Below are 26,014 nucleotides of genomic sequence, written 5' to 3' on the forward strand. Positions count from 1 at the left end.
AGAAATGGCACAAACAGAAGCTTGAAACAACAAAACAAAAAAGGTCAGAAAGACGATGAAGCAATTTTGTAAGAAGAAGAAAGCTTATATCAATTGCCTAACATGATCACTGAAAGCTTATTTCAACTTCCTAACATGATCATTAACTGTTCAAAAACACAATGGTGGTAATAAATGTGATATTTCCCAAATAATCTAGTAATTCAACAACAGAAAAATAGGACTGGTGGATAAAAACTAAGTGCAACATAAAATTAGCTGTGACAGAGTAGGGTCTTTCTGTCTATTGGAATTAACTCACGTACCTCTGTGAGGTTCCTTAAAATGTTTACTTGCCCCGAGGCAATGTATATATGAACCAACCTGGTATAGCTGTTTAAAACACCAGCTACACTAGCATGCATAAAATGCTCTCTTTCCTTTTGCGAAAAGGTTTCTTTATCACAGATATACCAACAGATACTACTCAATAAAATAAGTTATTGTATAAAATATGTTTGCGCTTTATTCTGATTTTAACAATACATAATCTGTTACCAAGTCTGCACTAGAAGACAATTCTTTCTGCAAAAACATTTACCTGTTTATAGTTTGTAGTGTTGCATTCACTCAGTTCACATTCCCTCAACAATAGCTAGCATAAGCACACAACTCACGATACACTGTCTAAAAACAGCAACTTGAACATTTACCATACGATTTGAAAAGTCAGTGATGATTATCAATTTGGGTACACTTGTTCAACACTACACAGTTCACCAATATTTAGTAATCAGAAATTGTCAGAATTATGACTGCACAGCATGACATGTGGAATTCTTTAGCCCATCAAAAGAGTCACAAAATTATCTAAAATTATCAAAAAATTTCAGAAATGTTGTTTAAACTGGATCCAATATTTTCTGAATCACTCTCTCTCTCATCAAAAGCGAATCACAAAATCTTTAGTAAAACACCTCAACATAGTACCACACAGTACCACAGCTGTGTTACGAATCCTCGACAGGAAAGTAAGCAAACATGCAGAGCTCTCCAACGCACTCTCTCTCTCTCTCTCTCTCTCTCTCTCTCTCTCTCTCTCTCTCTTTCTCTCCCTCCCTCCCTCCTACCTACACAGATGAACACCCATCTAGTTTTCTCAGAGAGATATTGTTACAACTTCATTAGTAAAGTTTATTTCTCAGAAGTAAAACTAAAACACATGGAATGAAAAAGTTACCACTAAAAACCTTTGGTAATTGCCACTGCCAATTACTTTATTACTCTTGGCCAGTAATCTGACAACAAATTGTTTGCACTAATGTTCATAATACAAAAGGTGGATTTATTTAAAAAATTGTTCTCTTCATAATTTCTAAACTGACTGTAACATCTCATCATTACCAACTGTACAAAATGTTTATTCCTAGATTCCAATCCATCATCCAGTGTGAACACAACATTCTTCTTTGTACATATACTTACAACAACCCACAAAATTTCAAATGAATTTATATCTCACTGGCAAGGAGGTGTTTTTAGGACTGATGTCTATGCTTAGTGAGGGGACAGCTTAGATCTTTCCTTCTTGCTTTTAACAGAGGAGCAGTTGCTGCATTTACATACAGCTTTTTGAAGCTGAAAATATCTTCGTGAAAGTAAGTTATTAATTTCTATCTTCTGAGATGAAAAGGATGGTTGTAGATTAACAACTTAGTAACACTAGAGTTGATAATAGATTTGGGAATAGTTTGCTTACGGGCTATTTCATGGACTTCTTGATGGTCATATAATTGTGTTAGCTACAAAAGTTCTTACTAGGCTCTGCTATAAATAATGATTTCAGCAAAACAAGTAAAGGGAGCTTTCTGGTACTCCTTATTGAAGCTCAAGAGTTGCATCCACTTTCATTAATACCTTCCTTTTCTGTTAATCTTCTCAGTTTATTTAACTATTTTTGTACATAAATCCTATAGTAGAAACAATCTTAGAAAGGAATGAGCTCATTCCAGTTACATTAAATAACTTAACAGAGTTTTGCTGTCACGTCTTATCTTCATAAATTCAACTGAAGTTTACCACATAATATGCACCTGTAATTTTTGGTGCATAAGTATCAACCTCTAAAGTTTACTTTTTGTCATATACGAAATATATGAATTCATGTATCCATTTTGTGTGTTAGTCATTACCTTGAGGTTTCGTTAATTTGGAAGCTTCTGGGCCAGAAACACTTACTGACACATCCTTTTTCAAACTGCAATTCACAGTAGCCAGTTCATCAACCATGCATTTTCGTGGCTTGGAGAAAGATGCTGTATCTTCATTTTCATGCTTGCAAACTGTAAAGAGGAGTTCACTAAACAATACATTGAGCTGATCACAAGCAATATAGTCTAGCAATTAACATAACAGAAAATCAAAACAAAATATAAAGAACAATCACATGGCTCATGTGAGTAAAGAACAACTGAACCTGGATACCACTAGAAATACATAAGTGCTTGATTGCAATTACATAACGCATAGAATCAATTACAAATTCATTCTAGTTGAATTAGCCATTTCATAAAATAACATATTCCCACTTTGGTCAAGTGTAAAAATCACTCACTATATACACTCATGTCAGTCTAACTTCAATGCTTGCTGATTACCTTGACAGAATGCAGCTGAAAAAAGTACAGAAAATCACAGCTTTGTGTTATTTTTACCCTTACTGCTCAATGAATTGCTTTTTACATGGCAATTGTGAAGTAACAGAGAATTGTTATGTATCAGTTGTAAAACATACGCAAATAGTGTACATCCCATAGCACCTGAAACGAAATCGTATTCACTATGTTTGGACACTTTATCTCAAGTTGAAGAAATCTGCAAGTAAGAAATAGGGGCTAATGCGCCATAGCCAGAAACACCATAGAAAGGCATAATAATTTTCTAAAACACAAAAGAGAGCGAATTCTGAATCTATAAAAAGCATTCAAAATACTGGTTATGCATACAACCATTTGAATGTAATAAAAGTGAGCAAATTTGCACAAAAATGATAAAAACAGTGATTTTTTAAAAAATGAAGTACAAGAAAACCGTGCCAAGATATCTTCTGGTTTTACATCAAATACTTGAGAAATTAGATATGTAACACAAAGATATAAAGTCAAACTATATCCAGTGTTTAATGGGCAACCACAATACATAGGGCAATAATGAGGAAAGAAGCAGACTGTGTTTTTTTCAAAGGAGGCAAGCTGAAATTTGTTGCAACTGATTTAGAGAAGCCACTGATAACTGATCCGAATATAGAAAAGTTCACAAAACTATTTCTGTTATTACATACATTGTATTCAATAACCCAAAGTCATGGACATAGAAAATATGCAAAAAGGAACTCCATTAAACACAAGATGCACTTTGGAAAATGGAGCTAGCATGGAACAGAGCACGAACCCAAAGTTAATAGTGTGCCAGACCAAGACTCGAACTCGGGACCTTTGCCTTTTGCGGGCAAGTGCTCTACCAACTGAGCTACCCAAGCAATATCCTTTCTTTCAAGAGTGCTAGTTCTGCATGGTTCGCAGGAGAACTTCTGTCAAGTTTGGAAGGTAGGAGACGAGGTACTGGCAGAAGTAAAGCTGTGAGGACGGGGCGTGAGTCGTGCTTGGGTAGCTCAGGTGGTAGAGCACTTGCCCGCAAAAGGCAAAGGTCCCGAGATCGAGTCTCGGTCCGGCACACAGTTTTAATCTGCCAGGAAGTTTCATATCAGCGCATGCTCCACTGCAGAGTGAAAATCTCATTCTGGAAACATTCCACAAGCTGTGGCTAAGCCATGTCTCCGCAATATCTTTTCTTTCAGGAGTGCTAGTTCTGCATGGTTCGCAGGAGAGCTTCTGCTAAGTTTGGAAGGTAGGAGACGAGGTACTGGCAGAAGTAAAGCTGTGAGGACGGGGCGTGAGTCATACTTGGAAAGCTCAGTTGGTAGAGCACTTGCCCGCAAAAGGGAAACGTCCCAAGTTCGAGTCTCGGTCCGGCACACAGTTTTAATCTGCCAGGAAGTTTCATATCAGCGCACACTCTGCTGCAGAGTGAAAATCTCACATGTAATTTTTGGTGCATAAGTATCAACCTCTAAAGTTTACTTTTTGTCATATACGAAATATATGAATTCATGTATCTATTTTGTGTGTTAGTCATTACCTTGAGGTTTCGTTAATTTGGAAGCTTCTGGGCCAGAAACACTTATTGACACATCCTTTTTCAAACTGCAATTCACAGTAGCCAGTTCATCAACCATGCATTTTCGTGGCTTGGAGAAAGATGCTGTATCTTCATTTTCATGCTTGCAAACTGTAAAGAGGAGTTAACTAAACAATACATAGAGCTGATCACAAGCAATATAGCCTAGCAATTAACACAACAGAAAATAAAAACAAAACATAAAGAACAATCATATAGCTAATGTGAGTAAAGGAACAATTGAACTTAGATACCACTAGATATACATAAGTGCTTGATTGCAATTACACAATGCATAGAATCGATTAGAATTTCATTCTAGTTGAATTAGCTGTTTCATAAGAGAACATATTCCCACTTTGGCCAAGTCCTTGGCATGGTATGTTTGCCATCTGAAACATGTAAAAATTACTCAGTCTAATCTCAATGCTTGCTGATTACCTTGACAGAATGCAGTTGAAAAATGTACAGAAAGTCACAGCTTTGTGTTATTTTTACCCTTACTGCTCAATGGATTGCTTTTTACAGGGCAATTGTGAAGTAACAGAGAATTGTTATGTATGAGTTGTAAAACATATGCAAATAGCATACATGTTATAGCACTTGAAACGAAATCGTATTCACTATGTTTGGACACTTTATTTGAAGTTGAAGAACTCTGGAAGTAAGAAACAGGGGATAATGTGCCATTACCAGCAACACCATAGAAAGGCATAACAGTTTTCTAAAACACAAAAGAGGACAAATTCTGATTCTATAAAAAGCGTTCAAAATACGGGTTATGCATACAGCCATTTGAATGTAATACAATCGAGCAAATTAGCAGAGAAATGATAGCAAGAGCGATTTTTTTGAAAAATGAAGTACAAGAAAACCGTGCCAAGATATCTTCTGGTTTTACATCAAATACTTGAGGAATTAGATGTGTAACACAAAGATATAAAGTCAAACTATAATCAGTGTTTAATGGGCAACCACAACACTTAGGACAATAATGAGGAAAGAAGCAGACTGTGTTCTTTTCAAAGGAGGCATGCTGAAATTTGTTGCAACTGATTTAGAGAAGCCACTGATAACTGATCCGAATACAGAAATGTTCACAAAACTATTTCTATTATTATATACATTGTATTCAATAATCTATATTCATGGACATAGAAAATATGCTAAAAGGAAATCCATTAAACACAGGATGCACTTTGGAAACTGGAGCTAGCATGAAACAGAGTACGAACCCAAAGATAATAGTCTGGCATGGATAACCAAGCACACAGAGAAAACAATTGCACCACAATAATTTGCACCCATTTCACCTTGTAAGCCATAGGTAGTCAACTAGTTGCTACTTATATGTTTCAACTCATGCCAGTTGCCCAGTGTTGCTGACACTTATAAGCCTTCCCGTGACAAACAAAGATGTGTGACACATTATACGATGGCTAATCAGAATGTAGGGAACATTTCTGTGTATATTTTGGTATGTGCATGTTCAGCAGCTCAGTCGGCATCCATCAGTGACAGTGGGAACGTCTCTGCGTGTCTGATATTTTCGATATTCGAATTTGAAAAGTGCGCTGGAGTCAAAAATCCCGCCAGTCATGAGATGCGGTCTGTGATAAGGTTTTTGTTGGCAAAAAAAAAACAACCTAAAACCTATAATAATTTATCGTGAACTGTGCGAAGTATACAGAAACAACGTAATGAGTGAATGTTTCATCTGAAATGGTGCATTTGGTTTAAAAATGGCTGAACCAACATTCATGATGAAGAGAATAGTGGCTGCACGAGCATTGTGACTGACGATCTTGTCGCTAAAGTTGACGAAACGATTTTCTCGAAAGTGTGGAGCAACCATAAATTCTGCCCAGTACTGTCAAACTTTGCACAGCCTTAGAGGAGGAGTTCAAAACAAATGCTGAGGAAAGATGACATCCAAAAATTTTGTTTTCGCACGACAGTGCCCGACCTCACATGGCAAACCGCACTAAAGAACTCCTTAATTCACTCAAATGGGAAATTTTCCCTCATCTGCCCTACAGCCCTGATCTGGCATCAAGCGACTTCTACTTGGCTCCTAAGATGATGAACTGGCTTGCAACTAAGCGCTTTGACGACGACGCGGAACTCCAGGTGCCAATGACTCACTGGCTGAACTCTCAGGCGGCAGAATTTTAAGGCGAAGGTCTTTCAAAGCTTGTCCACCGCTATCATAAGTGCCTCAATGTGTTTGGTGACAATGTGGAAAAGTAGTATGTCAGCAGCTCTTTCAGATGTATGTAATAAAATGTATTTCTTGTACTTAGTTTTTTTTAATGCTAAAACATTCCCTACTTTCTGAATAGGCCCCTGAAGAATAATACATTCTAGTTTTGCACTTGTGAGAAGATGTTTGTACAAACAACAAAGCCTCCATAAACTGTTTTTTCTGTGTAACATTTTGTTTTCTTGTGCTTAAATGTATGTGCTGTACACTGATCAAAATGGCAAATAACCTAACAACGCCAGGATGTTCTCAGCACAACGAAACACACCCTAATGATTAATTAATACACATATTACAAGAACACAGCAATTCTGAGTATAAAGACAAAGAATCAAAGGACGATAGGTGGAATCTTGAGACTGTGGAAACATGACAAAGCTGCAGAATGTGAAGATGCAGACATTGTGCTAATGAATTCTATGATGATGAAGAACTCCTACTGGGAGAAGTTTCATAGAATAAGTGAGACTTGGTTTAATGATCTACAGGAATGGGGTCTCATCCGCTAACAAAACAAGAATCATTGCTCAATTTTTTAGGCTACTGCTTACTGATGACGTAATTCAGCATGCAGTTGATAAAATGAACAACACTGACAATAGTTTTCTGGCTGAAGATACAAATGAAACATTTCCCAAATTTAGTAATTTCCAGAAAGCAAATACACTAAACAAAATCTCATTTTCACATGCCTACTTTACTTTAAGCACATCATACCATGTACATGACTCATCGCTCAATTACACAATATACTGCAATTCAGACTCACATTCATCATTAATTATTAACAGATTTCACGATTCATACATCATGTACGTGTAGCATTTGGTTCCTCACTCACTCCACTGTCCGCTGTGTATTGGTAATTCCATTGTACCTTGTCTTCCACAAGTGCATACTGTTCGCTGTTCGAGCAATCTTTTACAGTGTTCTTTTTAAACACATCATACCATGTATGTGAGTCACTACTCAACTACACAATATGATTCACACTATAATACCTCATTAATTACTAACACATTTCCAGATCCATAAATAAAATATGTGTAGAATTCACCCCCTCACTCACTCTTCAGGGTATAATACATGTAATGATTTAAGTCAGACAGCTAAGAATAGTAAAACCGTGTGGAAAATAAAAAAACAATGAACCTTTATTGTTATAAACATAAATCTCTTGAGCTTCATTTTATGACAAAGTATTGGCTTTAAGCCATCATCTGATGTACTTAGAAAAACATATTAACATATCAGAATTCTCTTTTTAATGGGAAGATACAGATTCTAGATTTTAGGTAATTTTATATATCACCAAAATTGTTTTGAGTTTGGAACTGAAACTCGTACAACAATAAATAATTGTTATTCTGAAAGGTTCTATAAAACTACGTCTTTATTGGGTACGGTAAATGACTATTAATTTTCGTGCTCATGTGGTAACTAAATGATCTGCAAACTAGGACTATGCCAGCAACCAGTAATCACACACAAAGACGACAGATGACACTTCCCAACAGTGTGGCAATGTGCATTGTAGGCCACTGGGTCAGTGAGCAGCAACAAAAGGAATCTTACAGCATCCTAATTGTTACTGCCTATGCCTCATGTTATTACACCTCTGAACTGTTCCATGCAATCTGTCTAAGATGAACACTCAGAGAGGGCTACAGTAATGACTTGATTAATAAAGTTTATCTGCCAGAAGTAAAACTAAAACAAATGCAAAGGAAAAAGTGAAATGTTTTAACTTTACATATATCGCAAGTCTGATATCTGTTTTCCAAACAACTGATCATCTCTGCAACATTACACTTGGAAATAACAATGTAAACAAATGAAGGAAAACCTGCACAATAAAACTGCTACTGCACCAGAAATATCACTACAGCACACATTGAAGAATCTCCCAGATGTTTACAACATGAGTAATATATGAAGTACACAAATAGTATCTTCCTTATAAAGGCAGTTCAGTCCGTACAGACAAGATGCAACTCATGCCTTATCAAATAAATCACCCACAGATTGTAATTGAGTGACTCAGAAGCAAAGGGATTCAAGTGATATTTCCCAGAAAAATGAGATAATAGTGTCTAGAGCATAGTAAAGCTTCTGGACTTGATTCCATTTATGTTTCCTACCCATCATGAATTGTTCTACTCAATTGCTTGCACATAAAGAAAGACAACCAAAACAACAACTGGCAATGATCCGCTTAAGGGACTTGAACCAGATCAGATGATCAGAAACAACTTCAGGGACCAGGCTATGAACTCTTTCTCATTTTGAAGCACTATTTTAAATGCTTAGTCAAAAATTTGCATTATGTTCATGCAGCATCGTACTGATGTTTTATGTTGTATGCTATCTAAATAACCTTTCTATGGTATGTGAGAAGAGGGAAGTGATCCAGTTGGTACAAATACACTAGGGTGACAAAACTCATGGAATAGCAATATGCACACATATGGATGGCGAAAGTGTCACATGCACCAGGTATAAGAGGGCACTACATTGGTGAAGTGTGTCCCGAGAATACCAACTTCCAGGCATTACCTCTTTACCATGGGCAATGCAGTTGCTGACAGCCTTCACTTAACAACCACGTGCAGCAGTGTTTACATAGTATTGTCACTGGCAATAGACAAGCAACACTGCATGAAATAACTAGAGAAACCAATGTGGGGTGTAGGACAAATGTACCCTTTATGATGGTGTTGTGATATTTGGCGTAAATGGGCTGTGTCAGCAGACGACCAACACGAGTGCCTTTGCGAACAGCACAGTATCACCTGCAGAGCATCTCTTGGGCTCTCCTGGCTTCGTGACCATCTCAGTTGCACCCATAACAACTGGAAAACCTTGGCCTGGTCAGATGAGTCTCAATTTCAGTGTGTAAGCGTGGATGGTAGAGTTTGAGTGTGGTGCAGACCCCACAAAGCTATGGACCCAAGCTGTCCACAAGGCACGGTGCTAGGAGTATTTGAAACCATTCATGAATTTCATGTTCACAAACAACCACATCATGTCACCAGGCCACAATAGTTCACGATTGGTTTGAAGAATATTCTGGGTAACTGGGAAGTGTCACATGGCTGGCAAGATTGCCAGACACGAATCCCATCAAACATATATGAGACATAAGTGAGAGGTCAGTTTGCGCACAACATCCTGCACCAGCTACTTTTTCGCAATTGTAGAAGGCTATACAGGCAGCATTCTCAATATTTCTGCAGATTTGTTGAGTCTATGCCACATTGAGTTATTGCGCTACACTGGGGAAAAGGAGTTCGGACACAATATTAGCAGGTATCCCATGACTGTCACCTGGGTGTATTTTCAACAATGAGATAACGCATAAAACAGTATTCTTTCTTATTTTGTTTTATTTTTATAAGCCACAAATGGCATGACGTTCCTGTAGCTGTACCTGAATATTTTGTTTGGCAATATTATGATAACTCAATTGATAACAACAAACAATAAAGTATTATGGAGAAGACATAAATCACATTCTTCTTAATTCACAATATTCTGGAAGCAAAGGAATACAAGTGCATGTAGACTTTTACAAATTGTGGTAAAAGCTGAGCATTTACATTAACTAGTTATTCTGAGTTGCAAACACAGACAGCTACAAAATGTTTTTTAAGTCTAATATAAACCCAAAAAAATTGAAATTTCATTTTGCAATATCAAGAAAATTTTGAAATCTTGTTAACTTTAACATCACTTTTCTCAAAACTACAAGTGCTTGAATTTAATTTACCATTAAACACATGTTACAAATAGAAAAGGCTTGTATTATACATGCTGTTTGGTAAATTCAAAAAAACTAGCTATTAGCTTGAAGATTTGTTGTTTTAGAGGATAGTGCGGGAGAACTATCTGAAGTTACACCAAATCTCAAACTGTACTTTGGTCTATCCAGTCCAAAAGCATGCATACTCCTGGCATGGAGGCCAATAAGTTATCCTGACATTGGTCTCTATGATCTACAAATAAGCATAAGCATAACCTTTGGCTAAGAGCTAATTGTACAAAATGAAACCATATACTAGACTGGAAACTAATTGCAAAAAAATATGACAAGTTAAATTTGAGTATTGCAATTAAAATTCACTGGTGGAATACAAACAAATTATGTATTTGAGAGGATCCATTTTGTATCTTGTTTGTTCCGATTGAGCTGTTTCTGTGAGGAAGCTGCCTTTAATGTACTTCACAATCACACAATGGTGTCGATGCAGGCATCCAGCAGATTCTTCTTCACATCCTGTACTGACATTTTCAAGGTCACTGAAGTGGACTGCGTTTGAATTTAATGCCTAATTCAATCACCTAATTTCAAATATTCAGATAACACAAATATTAGCACCTTCAACCTGAAATTATTTACCCTGTATTAATTTCAACTGATTCCCTTATTTTCTGCACAATTCATTTTATTGGGACTGAAATTTGGTCTCTGCCACAATCAGAATTAACCTGTATCCGCAAAGGAAGCTTAGGATGATACTCCAGTTGAACTACAGGACAACAACTGCACGACATGAGTGGCATGCAGTAAGGAGGCTGTTACCTCCAGTTACTATTGATTTCACAAACATTAGGGCATCAAATTACTGATCTGAAGTACTGCATTCCATTTGTGTATATGTTCCTCCTATTGATTACCCATGCCCGTAAATTCTGTGTCACTTCATCATCATTATTACAACAATTGCCACAGCCAATTACTTTACTACTCTTGGCCACTAAACTGACAACAAATTGTTTGCACTAATGTCCATAATGCAACAGTTGGTTTTATTTAAAAAATAGTTCTCTTCATAATTCCTACACTGACTGTAACATCTCATCACTACCCACTGTACAATATGTTTATTCCTAGATTTCATTCCATCACCCAGTGCGAATACAACAATCTTCTTTGTACATGTACTTACAACAACCCACAAAATTTCAAATGAATTTATTTCTCATTGGCAAGGAGGTGTTTTAAGGAGTGATGTCTATGATTAGTGAGGACACAGCTTACATCTTTCCTTCTCGCTTTTAACAGAGGAGCAGTTGCTACATTTACATACAGCTTTGTGAAGCTGAAAATATCTTCGTGAAAGTAAGTTATTAATTTCTATCTTCTGAGATGAAAGGGATGGTTGTAGATTAACAACTTAGTAACACTAGAGTTGAAAGGGAGCTTTCTGGTATTCCTTATTGAATCTCATGTGCTGCATCCACTTTCATGAATACTTTCTTTTTCTGTTAATCTTCTCAGTTTATTTGACTTTTTCTGTACATAAATCCTAAATTAGAAACAATCTTAGAAAGGAATGAGCTCATTCCAGTTATATTAAATAACTTAACAGAGTTTTGCTGTCACGTCTTATCTTCATAAATTCAACTGAAGTTTACCAAACAATATGAACCTTTAATTTTTGGTGCATAAGAATCAACCTCTAAAGTTTATTTTTGTCTTCAACAAAATATATGAATTCATGCATCCATTTCATGTGCTAGTCATTACCTTGAGGTTTCGATAATTTGGAAGCTTCTGGGCCAGAAACACTTATTGACACATTCTTTTTCAAACTGCAATTCACACTAACCAGTTCATCATCCATGCATTTTCGTGGCTTGGAGAAGGATGTTGAGTCTTCATCTTCATGTTTGCAAACTGCAAAGAGGAGTTAACTAAACAATACATAGAGTTGATCACAAGCAATATAGCCTAGCAATTAACATAACAGAAAATGAAAACAAAATATAAAGAACAATCACACGGCTAATGTGAGTAAAGGAGCAACTGAACTTGGATACCACTAGAAATACATAAGTGCTTGATTGCAATAGAATCGATTAGAATTTCATTCTAGTTGAATTAGCCATTTTATAAAATCACTTTGGTCAAGTGCTTAGCATGGAATGTTTGCCATATGAAACATGTAAAAATCGCTCACTATATACACTCATGTCAGACTAACCTCAATGCTAGCTGATTACCTTGACAGAATGCAGTTGAAAAATGTAAATCACAGCTTTGTGTTATTTTTACCCTTACTACTCAATGGATTGCTTTTCACATGGCAATTGTGAAGTAACAGAGAATTGTTATGTATCAGTTGTAAAACATACACAAATAGTGTACATCTCATAGCACCTGAAACGAAATCGTATTCACTATGTTTGGACACTTTATCTCAAGTTGAAGAAATCTGGAAGTAAGAAAAAGAGGATAATGTGCCATTACCAGAAACACCATAGAAAGGCATAATAGTTTTCTAAAACAAAAAAGAGAGCGAATTCTGATTCTATAAAAAGCATTCAAAATACAGGTTATGCATACAACCATCTGAATGCAATAAAATCGAGCAAATTTTTAGACAAATGATAAAAACAGAGATTTTTTTGAAAAATGAAGTACAAGAAAACCGTGCCAAGATAAACTGAAGTTTACCACATAATATGCACCTTCAATTTTTGGTGCATAAGTATCAACCTCTAAATTTTACTTTTTGTCATATACGAAATATATGAATTCATGTATCTATTTTGTGTGTTAGTCATTACCTTGAGGTTTCGTTAATTTGGAAGCTTCTGGGCCAGAAACACTTATTGAAACATCCTTTTTCAAACAGCAATTCACAGTAGCCAGTTCATCAACCATGCATTTTCGTGGCTTGGAGAAAGATGCTGTATCTTCATTTTCATGCTTGCAAACTGTAAAGAGGAGTTCACTAAACAATACATTGAGCTGATCACAAGCAATATAGTCTAGCAATTAACATAACAGAAAATCAAAACAAAATATAAAGAACAATCACATGGCTCATGTGAGTGAAGAACAACTGAACCTGGATACCACTAGAAATACATAAGTGCTTGATTGCAATTACATAACGCATAGAATCAATTACAAATTCATTCTAGTTGAATTAGCCATTTCATAAAATAACATATTCCCACTTTGGTCAAGTGTAAAAATCACTCACTATATACACTCATGTCAGTCTAACTTCAATGCTTGCTGATTACCTTGACAGAATGCAGCTGAAAAAGTACAGAAAATCACAGCTTTGTGTTATTTTTACCCTTACTGCTCAATGGATTGCTTTTTACATGGCAATTGTGAAGTAACAGAGAATTGTTATGTATCAGTTGTAAAACATACGCAAATAGTGTACATCCCATAGCACCTGAAACGAAATCGTATTCACTATGTTTGGACACTTTATCTCAAGTTGAAGAAATCTGCAAGTAAGAAACAGGGGCTAACGTGCCATAGCCAGAAACACCATAGAAAGGCATAATAGTTTTCTAAAACACAAAAGAGAGCGAATTCTGAATCTATAAAAAGCATTCAAAATACAGGTTATGCATACAACCATTTGAATGTAATAAAAGTGAGCAAATTTGCACAAAAATGATAAAAACAGTGATTTTTTAAAAAATGAAGTACAAGAAAACCGTGCCAAGATATCTTCTGGTTTTACATCAAATACTTGAGAAATTAGATGTGTAACACAAAGATATAAAGTCAAACTATATCCAGTGTTTAATGGGCAACCACAATACATAGGGCAATAATGAGGAAAGAAGCAGACTGTGTTTTTTTCAAAGGAGGCAAGCTGAAATTTGTTGCAACTGATTTAGAGAAGCCACTGATAACTGATCCGAATATAGAAAAGTTCACAAAACTATTTCTGTTATTACATACATTGTATTCAATAACCCAAAGTCATGGACATAGAAAATATGCAAAAAGGAACTCCATTAAACACAAGATGCACTTTGGAAAATGGAGCTAGCATGGAACAGAGCACGAACTCAAAGTTAATAGTGTGCCGGACCAAGACTCGAACTCGGGACCTTTGCCGTTTGCGGGCAAGTGCTCTACCAACTGAGCTACCCCAGCAATATCCTTTCTTTCAGGAGTGCTAGTTCTGCATGGTTCGCAGGAGAACTTCTGTTAAGTTTGGAAGGTAGGAGACGAGGTACTGGCAGAAGTAAAGCTGTGAGGACGGGGCGTGAGTCGTGCTTGGGTAGCTCAGTTGGTAGAGCACTTGCCCGCAAAAGGCAAAGGTCCCGAGTTCGAGTCTCGGTCCGGCACACAGTTTTAATCTGCCAGGAAGTTTCATATCAGTGTACACTCCACTGCAGAGTGAAAATCTCATTCTGGAAACATTCCCCAGGCTGTGGCTAAGCCATGTCTCTGCAATATCCTTTCTTTCAGGAGTGCTAGTTTTGCATGGTTCGCAGGAGAGCTTCTGTTAAGTTTGGAAGGTAGGAGACGAGGTACTGGCAGAAGTAAAGCTGTGAGGATGGGGCGTGAGTCATGCTTGGAAAGCTCAGTTCGTAGAGCACTTGCCCGCAAAAGGCAAACGGTCCAAGTTTGAGTCTCGGTCCGGCACACAGTTTTAATCTGCCAGGAAGTTTCATATCAGCGCACACTCTGCTGCAGAGTGAAAATCTCATTCTGGAAACAGTCCCCAGGCTGTGGCTAAGCCATGTCTCCGCAATATCCTTTCTTTCAGGAGTGCTAGTTCTGCATGGTTCGCAGGAAAGCTTCTGGTAAGTTTGGAAGGTAGAAGACGAGGTACTGGCAGAAGTAAAGCTGTGAGGACGGGGCGTGAGTCGTGCTTGGAAAGCTCAGTTGGTAGAGCACTTGCCCGCAAAAGGCAAAGGTCCCGAGTTCGAGTCTCGGTCCGGCACACAGTTTTAATCTGCCAGAAAGTTTCATATCAGCGCACACTCTGCTGCAGAGTGAAAATCTCATTCTGGAAACATTACCCAGGCTGTGGCTAAGCCATGTCTCCGCAATATCCTTTCTTTCAGGAGTGCTAGTTCTGCATGGTTCACAGGAGAGCTTCTGTTAAGTTTGGAAGGTGGGAGACGAGGTACTGGCAGAAGTAAAGCTGTGAGGACGGGGCGTGAGTCGTGCTTGGAAAGCTCAGTTGGTAGAGCACTTGCCCGCGAATGGCAAAGGTCCCGAGTTCGAGTCTCGGTCCGGCACACGGTTTTAATCTGCCAGGAAGTTTCATATCAGCGCACACTCCGCTGCAGAGTGAAAATCTCATTCCCAAAGATAATAGTTTGACAAGGATACCCAACCACACAGATGAAACAATTGCACCATGATAATTTGCACCCATTTCATGTTGTAAGCCATGGGTTTCAGCACACTTTTAGTAACTATGCAGCAGAAGGATTAATGTGATGAAACATGTTTATACTATTGTTTTTTAACATGGTATATATTGTACAGAAACTCATACAGTTATCTTGTGACAAGGAAACAAACAACCTAAAATTCACTACATCGGCTACAATGTCTTGCCCCATTTGCACTTACTGGCATTCTTTAACGGTTATAAATTTCCATACAGGTTTTGGTTCATTACAAGTTACCTGTGATACAGGATGGGAGTACTTCAGGAAAGAAACAACTATTAGCTGAAGTAAGAATTATCAACATTGCAATGAAATCTTCAAGCTACTGGAATATTGTCTTATATATTACAAACATATACAATCAGTACCTATGTGTCATTAGGATAAAGTGTCTGACTACAAATCGGAATGTTCAGGGGTTGATTCTAGTTGATTTTTTCAGTTGATTTTTGCTCAATTAACCTGTGGCAATGATTTATGTATGTGTAAAATGCCAAGCTGTAGCATCGCTCATAGCCCACAATGAACAGTATGTTCTCCGATAACTGGCTGGGGAAGTTAATTTAAGTGTCGTTTGCAGGAAAGTAGATATACTATCCAGCTAGTCTGTTTCTAATAGAGAACTCTGATGTTCAAACTAATCTTCAGTTTGAAGACATTTGTTATTATTCCAATCAATATATAAACTAAATTTAAGTGATGTAGTGTAGTATCCAAAGTTATATCATCATGAAGTATAGGTTAGGTATCTGCAAGTCACTACTGAGTCTCGAAGTATGGGAAATCATGATGGAAATTTACTTCAATGAGCACTGTGATACTTCACATCCTTTGTTGGTTTTAAAGCTGTAGGTTAATGATATTCTTCGACAAACAGAATATTAGATTGTTCTGTTATACAGGTTGTATATTTCCACACGTAGTTCAAACTATATTCAATATATCCCTCCATTTGGTTTAAAGACTCCACTGAGTGTTTTATTAGTAGATAATGACACCAACTGAACGTGCCATGAATAAAATGTTTTCACTATAACTCCAATCAATGAGCATTGCAAACATGGTGTAATATTGGTAAGAGACTGTAGTGGGTGTGTATCCTCCTTTCCAGAATATTGATCTAGCAAAGGAAATAATAGGTGTTAAGCTATAAGTCTCTATGGAATTCACCACTCACAGTTCCACAGCTAATTGTCAAACATGTACCTTATTGGTGATTATTTTTGATTTTTGTGAGTTTATTGTGTATTGTGGTTATAGTAGCACTACTGCAGTGGGACAGAAGTGACTCCATCTCCTGCGGATGTGCAGGTTGTGTGTGAAAGGCAGGAAACACACAAAACAAGAGGTGAAGTTTTATGATTTTCAGGGAAAGACTGGAGTAGTGAAAAATGAATTTGAGGATTTGAGAGGGGGAAAATGAAATTGTGATGTGGGGAAAGGAAACAGGAAATTGACAGAGAGGGAGTAGTGTGAATAATTTGGTTCCCATTTAGCTGAAGAACAGATAGAACCTGTTACCTGTTTATAGCAATCTCACATACAGATGAGGGCTTTGTGAGGAACTGTGGCAGTATTATCAACTCTGGATGAACAAAGTTATCGGGCAAATTGACCAAGAACTGATTGGGTTCAGTGCTCTACCAACTGAGCTACCCAAGAAATATCCTTTCTTTCAGGAGTGCTAGTTCTGCATGGTTCGCAGGAGAGCTTCTGTTAAGTTTGGAAGGTAGGAGACGAGGTACTGGCAGAAGTAAAGCTGTGAGGACGGGGCGTGAGTCATGCCACTTGCTACTACTGTGAGAGTGGATACATAAGATATGGCCCACACTTTAACAGGACGGGGAAGTTATATCAGCAGAACTGGCGGCTGAAACAGTGGTGGGATAATACAACTCCTGTGACTACATGTGTGAGAGGTAAGCCTTATTACAGCTGTATCTCATTCAAACAGGCTGCTTTAAAAGAGGTTTAGATAAATAAGTGTTTCAGATAAAAGAATGGGATTACTGTGATGCATAGAATGTAAATAAAGTAAATGAATGCCTTATGTCTTTACACGACCCAGGCCAGACTGCTCCAGATCAAGTGTCTGCCTGCATTGCACAGGGCTGGCCAAACATCTGTTGCACAGGCAGTCAGTCAGCTGGGCCACAGCTTACACAATCACACTGCTCTGACCTTCTGGATGGGAGCAAGAATGGACAAGTCACTCACACATGCATAGATCATGTGCTACATGACAATTGATTTTATTATTTTGACCAATAATTTTTAACTCTGTGTGCCCACACTTCAACATCACCATTAAGCATGTGACTGCATGCATCATATGGAGTAATATTCCAACAGAGGGCTCTAAAGTTGACAGAAGGCAGTCTTACAGTGGTAATACATCCACATGCACCACCGTGTCAATTTTTGGTATAAACTTAGTGAGGTTCATCAGCAATCTCGAGTGTAAAAGTCACCATAGATGGGTGCCTGGTTGTCAGATGAAATATCATTATACGCTGTCAACATCATCTGGCTGCAATCTTGAAACCTCATAAAATACTAAGTTTTGCTGTTAATGTACCCACCAGAATTACATTTAGAGGAGAGCCATACACAAACAGAAAACATATCAACACTTCATCAATGTTATGAATGTTTATTCAACAGTGAATGGTCTCTATGATCATGATGTACGAGTAGACATGCTAAATAACTTACCTGGTCATGAGAAAATGGTGTAACGGGAAGCAATTAAGAGTAATTAATGAACAGACAGCAGACTGTTTCAAGCCAGTGGAAAGCTGAATGGGAGGATGTGTATAACATTATAGATGCCAATTCTAATTTCATGTATTTAAGATGGGTTTCTACCACTTGTTAACAACTGTTTTTCCAAGAAAACAATAAAATATGACACTAATAAGACATCAAAAAGGACTGGATTTCAAAAGGAATCAAAATATCCATGCACAAGTAAAAGGGAATTATTTGTAATGGTTAAGAAAAACAGAAAAGCAGGACTGATTTAACTTTACAAGAAATACTGTGCTTATGGAAAGTGATTAACAAAAACAGAAAATCTCTGTGTGATGTATGACATTAATAGCTAAGATACAAAATTAAGTCTATACATCATCAGGGTAAAAAGAGAAACTGGGCAAGTGAGGACTTCATTGTTAAAGAAAACAGACAAATAATAAATGATAGCATTCAGGTGGCCAATGTACTACATAATCACTCAGAGTAAGGAGATCATGAGATTGGCATAGACTATTCAAGGGACACAGAGATAAAATACAAGCAAGAAACAAAGTCTCACAGATGCAAGCAAATTACATTTATTCTTTGCTCTGCCAAAGAAATTAAGAATGTAATTAATTCCTTACAAAGCAAAAATTATCATGGAGATGATAACAATTTGTGTGACTTTGACTAAATCACTCAAGCTCTCAAAAGCTGTCTCCATCACCATCATCAGGAGTAAAAAACCAGGGCCGGCATGGTGTTCCATTTACATAGATGTGATAACAGTGTCTGGAAATGCCAAGAGAAGGCCAAAGTTATGCTTGTGTGGCAAGGTGAATTGGGCACATCATTGCATCTCCAGCTAGCTGTGGAACCAGTGACATCAGGTGGTGTGAAGGGCTGGCACCCCATCTGAACTGTCACCACTTTATAAGTGTCAAGCATTTCTGATTTCACTATTGGAAGATCGGCCCCATGCCCTAACTGTTGTGGTTTATCCTAATCTCGGCCGGTTCCTTTATAATGCTATTCCAATATGATGATGCATGAGTCAAGACTCTTTCTTTTCAAATTGTATTTGGTGTCCATTTTCCAGGCAATGTTCAGGTATGGCTGACTTCTCTAATTCCCTTTGTTGAATATGCTGTGAGCGCTCAGCAACATTGTGAATAGTCTGACCTATGTACATGCTATCGCGTTCATAGGGGACATCATATATGCCAGGAACTCGAAAATGTACGTTGTCTTTACAGAAACATAACATATATCTTATCTTGGAGATGGAGTGGAGCACTGGTCTCGGTCCATGCCTCTGCAGCACGTGCATTTTCCTAGTCTTTGCCCCACAGTATGGAAGGAATGCAGCCAGCCTGGCCTTTTCTAAAATCTTGTTCTCCACATATATGCAATGTATTCAGTCACAATACAGAACATCATTTTCACAATGGATACTTCCAGACATACTGAACAATATAATTGTCAGAACGCTTTACAAGAAAGGTAGGTTGTTTCAAATGGCTCTGAGTACTATGGGACTTAACATCTGAAGTCATCAGTCCCCTACATTTAGAACTACTTAAACCTAACTAACCTACAGAGATCACACACATCCATGCCCGAGGCAGGATTCGAACCTGCGACTGTAGCGCGCGCGCGGTTCCAGACTGAAGCGCCTAGTACCGCTCGGCCACACCGGCTGGCAGAAAGGTAGGAAAACTGATATTAAAAATTACCAACCTGTCTCACTCGTTACCCTCCTCCACTTCCTCCTCCTCTTATAATGTTCTGAAAAAAAAACATCATGTATGCTCAAAACATAACACACCTCTCTCAAAATACAATGCTTAGTTAGCCTCAATTTGGATTTTAAAACAGTTCCTACAAAGAACATGCTGTTGTTCAATTCATGAATCAGATTACACAAAATTTAAATGACAAAATATTGAAAACTAGTATTCTCTGTGACATGTTCATTCATTCATATATGATGTTTAGTAAAGCCCATTATGAAGGGATGTGGAGCAAGTCAAACTGTACATTAACAAGCAGATACTTCAGTAAAACATACTAACACCAAATTATAATTAGTACTAATCTACTCAAACTAATAATTATGGTAATTAAACAATGGAAAATCCAGGATGGAATGTGACAACATTACGATAAGGATAGTTGCTACAACAACAAATAACAACAGTTGCTATTCACCATATAGCGGAGATGCTGAGTTGCAGACAGGCATGACAAAAAGACTGTCAGAAAGTACTTCTAGACTATTCCACATATATATATCAGAAGGAAAAAAGCTGCTCTGAAAAAACTGCTGCTCTTCCTCCAGTATTCCTCAGCTGCTGTTTTCATCCAACACTTGAAACAAAGGACCTATAAAACTTTACAAAGATTACTATCAGCTACCCTTACACTGACAAAGTTAGGATCTATATAAGTTTTCCAAAAACTGCCTTGAGCAGCTAGTTTGGGATCCCACACACAATGGAAATACTTCAGACCAGCTAGCTACAACTGGCCTGACCTCATCGGAGGCATAAGTAAAGAGAGGGATACGTGATCATAATGTCATCATAGCAATGATGGTCACCAAAGTTAACAAATCAATAATGAAGGCTAGGATAGTATTTTTGCAAGAAAGAGCAGATAAGCTGTTGCTAGCATCTCACTAATGAATGGGCATAATTCAGTTCAGCTATAGTGGAAGTAAAGGAAGTATGTACAAAGCTTAAATATGTGCAAGTCACACTCTGGAGTGGTATGTGCTAACTAAGTGGATTAAGGATGGAAAAGAAACACCAAGGTTTAAAATGAAATTTGGAAAATGCTGAGGAAGCAAAGGCTGTTGCACTTTCAGTTCAAAAGATCACAAGCAAATGACAACAGGCTAAAGATAGTAGAGATCCATGCATCTGTAAAAATATCGATGCGTGAAGCATATGGTAACTACCACCATCATACAGGGAGTGGCAAAAAGATCTGATGTTTTCAAAGTACAAATAACCTAAATATTAAGAGTGACAAAAAATATTTCATTGGTTACTACAGAATTGTGTTAATGGAAATTAAAGAATACAACATTGGAACTACAGATTTCATCAGTTTAAGATTTGAAGATGGCGTCCTTCAAACGGTGCGCTTCTGTGATGAAGCACTCTTCCAGTCTCACACCAATACTGTTGAACACCTTTCCTAACATTGCAGGTTAGAGATTTCTTGAGTTATGGCCACCGTAAGTTCGCTCAATGTGCGGGACTTGTTTGTGCAGACTCTTGATTTCAAGAAGCCCCACAAGAAAAACTCACAGACGCTTAGATCAGGGTAGCATGCTGGCCATGCAATATCCCCGAAATGTAAGATTACTCGGCCATGGAACTTACTTTTCAAAAAGTCCGTCATCTCATCAGCTGTATGGACAGTTACCCCATCCTACTGGAACCACATTCTATTGTGCACTAAGCGTTTTCTCCGAAGCTCAGGGATCAAGAAGTTTTGTAACATCAACAGATAATGTTGGGAATTGGCCGTAACAATTTCACCACCCTCTTCAAAGAAGTATGGTCCAGTGACACAAGTTTTTGTTCCACCACACCACACAGTGACCTTAGGAATATGCAGAGGATGTTCATGCAGTTCTTCAGGGTTTTTAGCTGACCAATAACGAAAGTTCTGTTTATTTACATAACCATCCAGATGAAAATGCACCTCGTTGCTCATCACGAAAAGTTTTTCGTCTGTCATCAAATCAACCATTTGCTCTGAAAATGCTTTACACTCCACATAGTCATTGGCCTTTAGTTGCTAAACAATAGCCATTCTGTATGGATGGAAAAGCAGATCGAACCGCAAAATTACCGAGTGGTCAGACATAGGCAAAGCAGCAGCTTGTTTACGGGTCAGCCACCGAGGACCGTCTTCCACAGCTTCTCTTACTCTATCGATATCTGTGGTGTCCGAGCTGACCTTGGATGGTCTGTTGACTGCCTTTCCAACACTGAAACGGTAGCTCTGAAGTTACTCACCCGCAGCATAATTGTGTTGCATGTCAGAACTTTTCCTCGTGGACCTAAATTAAAATGCCTATGGAACTATTGTTGCACAGCAACACAGTAATCGCCACTTTTAAAAAATGCCTTAACAACAAAGGCGTGATGCTCAACCGACCACTGCTCCATGGCTACTAAAAAGGTCCATGTGTAGGCTCTGAAACACGCCTATTCCCACTACCCCTCACCATCTACTTGCTCAACCGCACGGTGGCGAAAACCGTAAGATCATTTTGCCCCTCCCTGCATCTTAGCAAAGGATCTAGCCAACAACCCGAGAAAATTCTGGTCCTACATAAAAAACCACTAAGTGGGTCGAAGGCCTCTATCTATCCACTCACTGATCAATCTGGTGCAGCGATAGAAGATAGCAAAAAGAAAGCTGAAGTTTTAAATTTTGCATTTAAGAAATCATTCACGCGGGAGGAACACACAAGCATACCATCATTTGAATGGTCCACAGACTCCTGTATGGAACATATAGTAATAGGCCACCCTGGTGTACAGAAGCAGCTAAAAGAGTTGAAAACAAATAAGTTGTCAGGTCTGAATGATATCCCAGTTCAGTTTTACAAAGAGTACTCCATGGCAATGGCCACTTACTTAGCTTCCATTTATCATGAATCTCTTGACCAGTGCAGACTCGAAATCGATTGCAAAAAAGCACAGGTGACTCCTGTATATAAGAAGAGTAACGGAACATACCCAGAAAATTACAGACCAATATGCTTAACTTCGGTTTGCTGAATAATTCTTGAACATATTCTCTGTTCGAACATAATGAAGCTCCTAGAGAAAGAAAAGCTTCTGTCCACAAATCAGCACAGTCTTAGAAAGCATCACTTGTACAAAACTCAGCTTGCCCTAAAGCTGAGATGATATCTTGCAAACTATAGATATAGGGCAACAGGCAGATTCCATATTCCTAGATTTTCAGAAAGCATTTGACACAGTGCCCCTGCAGGCTCTTAATGAAGGCTTCTTAAGTAATAAGATCCAGTATGTTGTTATCAATGGCAATGTTATTAGAGACAATGGTATTGTCAAGAGTGCCTGAGGGAAGCGTGATAGGGTCAATATTGTTTTCAATATACATAAGTGATCTATTGGGCAGAATAAGCAAAATTTTGCAACTGTTTGCTGATGATGCTGTGGTGTACACGAAGGTGATGTCATTGAGTGACTGTAGGTGGATACAGGATGACTTATGACAAAATTCCTAATAGGTGCTAGTCTAAATGCTGTCTAAATGCAGAAAAAAGTAAGTTAACACAGATGAGTAGGAAAAGGAAAGCTGTAATGTTCAAATGCAGCATTAGCAGTTCACTGCTTGACACAATCATGACTGCAGAATATCTAGGCATAATTCTGAAAAGCAATATGAAATGGAATGAGCATGTACGGATTTAGTGGGTACGGTGAATTGTTGACTTTGATTTATTGGGAGAATTTTAGGAAAATGTGGTTCATCTGTAAAGGAGAGAGCATACTGAACACTAGTGCGACCCATTGTCGAGTATTGCCAGAGTATTTGGGATTCCCAGCAGATGGAATTAAATGAAGACAGCGAAGCAGTTCAGAGGTGTGCTGCTAGATTTGTTACCGGTAAGTCTGATAGACAAGCAAGTGTTACGGAGATGATTCTGGAACCAAAATGGGAATCCCCGGATGGAAGGCAACATTCTTTTCGAGGAATGCTATTGAGAAAATTTAGAGAACTGGCATTTGAAGCTGACTGAGAACACTCCTACAGCTGCTAACAATATTTCGTGTTAGGACTGTGAACATAAGATCAGAGATGTTTGCGCTCGTATGGAGGCATACAGATGATTGTTTTTCCCTCGCTCTACTTGCGAGTGGAACAAGAAGGGTAATGACCAGCAGTGGTAAAACGTATCCTCCACCATGCACTGTACGGTGGCTTGCAGAGTATGTATGTATGTATGTAAATGCAGATGGATACCGTAAGAGTATATTATTTCTATTTCTAGTATTCTTGTTGTGAACTGCTGAGTTCATCCTAATTTCACTCTTTTCATTAACAACCAATGACATTAGGAAGTAAATTTATTGGTATTGAAATGTAAGAAACTCCAAATTCCTGGTGAGCATTCCACAAGATTTTTTGGTTATCAACATTACACAATATTCTTATTGCTCAGTTCTGTAGCTAGAAAGCTCCAGAAGGTTATGTCACGGAACAAAATTGAGTAGTACAGCAATCCTGTTTGCAGGTCAACACACTGAGAGATATTCTTAGCGCAAAGAAAGGAGAACTGAGCTTTTCACTAGTTTGCTTATATACTGGTGCCACCTCAGTTTATTATCCACCCAACGCCGAGGAACGTCACACATGGAGCCTTATCAAATTTATGATGATTGTTCTCTGCTTCTGATACTTGTAAGTCATTTTTATTGCATAATATGAGGTTTTCTTTAACGAATAAAGGTTAAGCAGTTGGCTGTGAAGCAGTTGGAAGCGTGTTCCATTATTCTGCTAGCTATGTCTGGTATGGTGGTGATTTGGCCCTTTATCAATACACATGTACTATAAGCAGATGTTATACTGGTCCAGTCATATTAATGTGAGCACCTGTTGAAAGCCTTAATAACCACCTTTTGCAATGAGGGTGTGCAGGAAGAGAGTCTGTGATATTCTGGAAGGTACCAGCAGGGATATAGAGCTGTGCCAACTCCAGTGCCTGGCCAGTTGTGCTAGATTTCCCTGATGAGGATCCACAGCATGAACAACCGAATCAAGCTGGTCCAATGGATTCTCAACTGGGTTTAAATCCAGTGGTACTCTTTGAGCCATACAATCTGTCCGACATGTTGCTTTTGTCCTGCTGGTAGATGCCATCAAGGTGAGGAAAAACAAACTGCATCTAGGTGTGGACATTGTCCCAAAGGATAGAAGCATACTTGTGTTGATCCACTGTGCCTTTCAGAATGACAAGATCACCCAGGCAATGCCATGAAAACGTTTTCCAGACCACAGTACTCCCCCTCCAGACTTGACCCTTCCAACAATTGTTGGTGGGCCATACATGATAACAGCCATCTGTCCAACTGCGCATAAAACACGATTCTTCCAAAAAGGCCACCTGTCATCCCTCTGTGGACATTAAGTTGCCCTATTGGCATGTAAATTCGAGCTTTCATCACTGATGAATAGCAGTCATCCTGGATCCATGAACCAGGTGCCTGCTGTGCAGCACCATTTGCTGAACAGTCATTGAGGAGACACTGTTGGTAAGCCCTTGGCTCATCTGGACGGTCAGTAGCTCAACTGTTTCATGTCCATTCATCTGTACACATTTCTGAAACCAGTGTTCACCCCTGTCATCTATGGCCCATGGTGGCCTACAGTTGCCTTGTTGCCAGTTTTGGATTGTGCAATTTCGATATGCACGGTACACTCCAACCACAGCAGCACATGAACAGTTCAGAAAAATAGGAATTTCAGAAATGCTTCCAACCTTGGCCTGAAAGCCAATGATCATGCCCTTTTGGATGTCAGATAAATCGCTCTCGTTCCACAACAATGACTGCATTGTTTTTTGCG

General features: G+C 38.3%; 1 protein-coding gene and 1 non-coding gene across 11 annotated transcripts in view; one reads left to right on the forward strand and one right to left on the reverse strand.

Annotated features, from left to right (window-relative positions):
* Window positions 1–26,014, reverse strand: part of LOC124804623 — a 170,140-nt gene that overhangs the window by 70,767 nt on the left and 73,359 nt on the right. For 7 of the 10 annotated variants that reach the window (XM_047264881.1, XM_047264898.1, XM_047264848.1 and 4 more), the window contains 5 exons: window positions 20,132–20,179; window positions 13,052–13,201; window positions 12,009–12,158; window positions 4,177–4,326; window positions 2,172–2,321 (listed from right to left, as the gene is read on the reverse strand). In XM_047264881.1, the coding sequence (XP_047120837.1) occupies window positions 2,172–2,321; window positions 4,177–4,326; window positions 12,009–12,158; window positions 13,052–13,201; window positions 20,132–20,179 (648 nt within the window). The remainder of the gene's footprint in view (window positions 1–2,171; window positions 2,322–4,176; window positions 4,327–12,008; window positions 12,159–13,051; window positions 13,202–20,131; window positions 20,180–26,014) is intronic. The other 3 variants (XM_047264842.1, XM_047264857.1, XM_047264873.1) reach the window with 3 other exon arrangements.
* Trnal-caa lies at window positions 14,517–14,591 on the forward strand. Its single transcript has one exon. It is a non-coding gene; the product is annotated as a tRNA-Leu (tRNA).

This window comes from Schistocerca piceifrons, chromosome 1 (genome assembly GCF_021461385.2).
Source record: "Schistocerca piceifrons isolate TAMUIC-IGC-003096 chromosome 1, iqSchPice1.1, whole genome shotgun sequence".
Taxonomy (NCBI): domain Eukaryota; kingdom Metazoa; phylum Arthropoda; class Insecta; order Orthoptera; family Acrididae; genus Schistocerca; species Schistocerca piceifrons.